We start from the raw sequence: 2,859 nt of genomic DNA, 5'->3' as shown, positions 1-2,859 counted from the left end.
GGATGAGGACCTCGTCAAGGTGGTAACACAAAAAAAGCCACACTCCTCAGAGGTGAGCTCACCCTGAACCGTTCTACCATACTTGACATCAGTCCAAAACCAATGAAAGCAGATTTGCCCTCAAAATTGTCGCTGAATATCGAGTACGTCGAATTTCAGGGCATTTACGTGAGATGCGAGGCGCTGAGAGGGTTGCGAAGTTAGGAGTCTTTCTGGATGATTGATATCTGTGTTTGGCGGATTTGGAATGCGGCTTCATCGTCACCAGCTTGCTCTCCCTCTCCCTCTATCTCTCTCTCCCTCTCTCTCTCTTTCTCTCTTTCAACCGCCAACACGAGCCCAGCATGCCTAAAATGCGCGTCACGACGAGATGTTGATGCAACTCTCGTTGGCCCCATGCCCCCGCCCTGTTCTTCAACCCCCCTCACCCCCCTTCCTCCCTCTCCACTCGTTCAACTCAGGGTAGTCTCCCTGATGACGGAATGGTACCACTGCGAGCTGCGTCGTGACTTGTTACTGATACAGCCCCACAATGGGAGACGCGGGAAGCCATCTCACGCTGCGTCTGGTCGCATCGCGGCTGTCTGCTGGGCTGCTGTCGCTGTCGCTTGAGAGCACCAATGTGGGTTCGGGATATTCTGCTGCCTAGCGGGCGGTCATGAACGTTTGGGACAGCGGCAGGGCCTAAAAATAAGGGGGAAAAAACCATGGGCGGCGTCGGGTCGAGTCCCTCGGAGGTGTGGACGTGGTAAGAAAACCCCCGGGCTCGCGCCTCTCTCACCACCTGTTTCCTCTCTTCCAATCCGGTCCTCGTTGCACTTTTGTCCGAGTCTGCCTGAACACGCCTGTCCTGGCCCGGCCCTCTTGCTTGGGAGCGAAAGGCGATCGGGAGGCGCAACGCAATTCCAACGGCACACCTGCACGCTCGCACACAAACATACCGACAGACACGCGCACCACCCTTTCCCATCCTTTCAGCCTTCCTCTCTCAGTGTGTTTCTTCCCATCAATGACCCTATCATTGAGCCGGGTCCGCCATCCAGATCGCCCTACAAGGCTGTCCAAGCCCTACCACCTACCCTACCTACTACGCCTTACGCCGCCTTACGCCTTGCGCCAGCGTCAGCCCCGGCGTTGCGCAACGTGCGCCCCCTAAAAGACGACTTCTCTGATCAGATCCTGTCACATTCAAGCCGAACTCCGAGTACCCACGCCCATCCCACGCCGCGCGCAACCGGGTACCTGAGTCTGTGCTCTGCCGAGGCCCTGCTCTTTGCCCCTCCCTAACCCGCACAGAGCCGAAGCAAGCATACCAAAAAAAAAAAAAAACTACTACTGGGCTGTGGTAAGATTCCTTCTACGACTGTGCAGTCGAGAAACGGGGAGGTCAGAAAAAAAAATGTTCGCAACCTTTTACGCCTCGGAGCCCACCTCGCCAGCGACTACTTTCATTTCCTCGGGGCCTGCGGATCTCCAGCCGTCCCAGGGCGGCGATTCGGCAACACCGGGTGGCGGCGCCGGGGTGGGCGCCGGCACGGGATCATCGTCAGCCACCGGCAGCGGCGGCGCCGGCAACACCACCACACAACCCGGCGTGCTCCGGCCAAAACGAAGTCAGGTCGCCCGCGCCTGCGACTGGTGCCGCATCCATCGGATCAAATGCGACACGAACCAGCCATGTCGCAACTGCGAGGCGCGCGGTGGCCAGTGCAGCAACAGCGGCAAGATGGGCGAGGTGCGCACCCTGCCGCGGGCCATTCGCGAGATTGAGAGCTTGCGGTTGCGGGTCAAGGACCTCGAGGCCCAGCTCGAGGCGACCAAGGGGCCATCGGACGCCGCCGAATCGACGACGAGGAGTCCGTCGAGGTCGCAGACGCCGAGCTCGGTCAGCGGCTCGTGGGAGGTGCCAGCGCTCCTCGGAATGCACAGCGGTGGCGCCACCAGCAGTGCAAGCCCAAACATCCATCTGCATGCTGGTGGTTTCGGCACGCCGCAGTTCTACGGTCCCTCGTCGACGAACTACTTCGTCGACCGGATCACCAGCTACCTCAAAAGCGTTGTCCCCCAACCCTTTCTCCAGCCCATGCTCGAGAATGGCACAGGCCCAGACGTCGAGCAGCCGCAGTTTTCGCAACAGCAGCACTATCGCAGCCCAATGTCTGGTCGCAACCTGACTGGCGCACAGGAGGTCTACTTCCTCGACCTGTATTGGCGCTCGTGGCACACCATTCACCCAGTGCTCGATGAGGCGGACTTTCGTGCGCATTACAAGTCGCTCTGGGCCGGTTCGCACTCGACGGATGCGAGACTGCCGTCGGCGCTTGTCGACATTGTGCTCGCCCTGTGCATGCAGTTCAGCGTGGCCTCCACCCCTCGCGACACCTCGTTTGAGACCTCCTCGCCAGAACCCGCCTCGAGCGCCGGCCGCTTCCTGCACCATCGAGCCCAAGACATCCTCGCCACGTCATTAGAGTCGCCAAGCCTCGCAACGCTGCAGTCCCAATTCCTGTCAGCCGTCTACCTCGCAAACGCGTCGTACCTGACCACGGCCCACGCGACCCTCGCCTCGGCTGTCCGAACAGCCCACGCCCTCGGCCTCCATCTTGACCCGCCAACGACCCTGCCGCGGCCGCAGGCCGAGCTGCACCGCCGCGCCTGGTGGTGCCTCTTTGCCCTCGACACGCGCCTCAGCATCCGCCTAGGCCGCCCTTGTGCAACCCACCTCGCGCAGACGACTTGTGCTCTGCCGTCCGACGACCCGTCTCTCGAATCCGTGACGGCAGACTCGACCTCTCGCCCGTCCCGGCTTCTCTACACCTGCACGCGTGACTCGCTCGCGGCGCAGGCTGCACCACCGCC

At 61.2% G+C, this 2,859-nt stretch overlaps 1 protein-coding gene across 1 annotated transcript in view; it reads left to right on the top strand.

Moving 5' to 3' along the window:
- Window positions 1-1,399: 1,399 nt before the first annotated feature.
- The window catches only part of VDBG_06597 (fungal specific transcription factor domain-containing protein), a gene marked incomplete at both ends in the record, with an annotated part of 2,489 nt that continues 1,029 nt past the window's right edge, over window positions 1,400-2,859 (top strand). Inside the window, one exon of the mRNA XM_003002989.1 lies at window positions 1,400-2,825. Within this exon, the coding sequence (XP_003003035.1) occupies window positions 1,400-2,825 (1,426 nt within the window). The remainder of the gene's footprint in view (window positions 2,826-2,859) is intronic.

This window comes from Verticillium alfalfae, genomic scaffold (genome assembly GCF_000150825.1).
Source record: "Verticillium alfalfae VaMs.102 supercont1.8 genomic scaffold, whole genome shotgun sequence".
NCBI classification, from domain to species: domain Eukaryota; kingdom Fungi; phylum Ascomycota; class Sordariomycetes; order Glomerellales; family Plectosphaerellaceae; genus Verticillium; species Verticillium alfalfae.
This window is presented reverse-complemented; position numbering and strand designations above follow the sequence as displayed.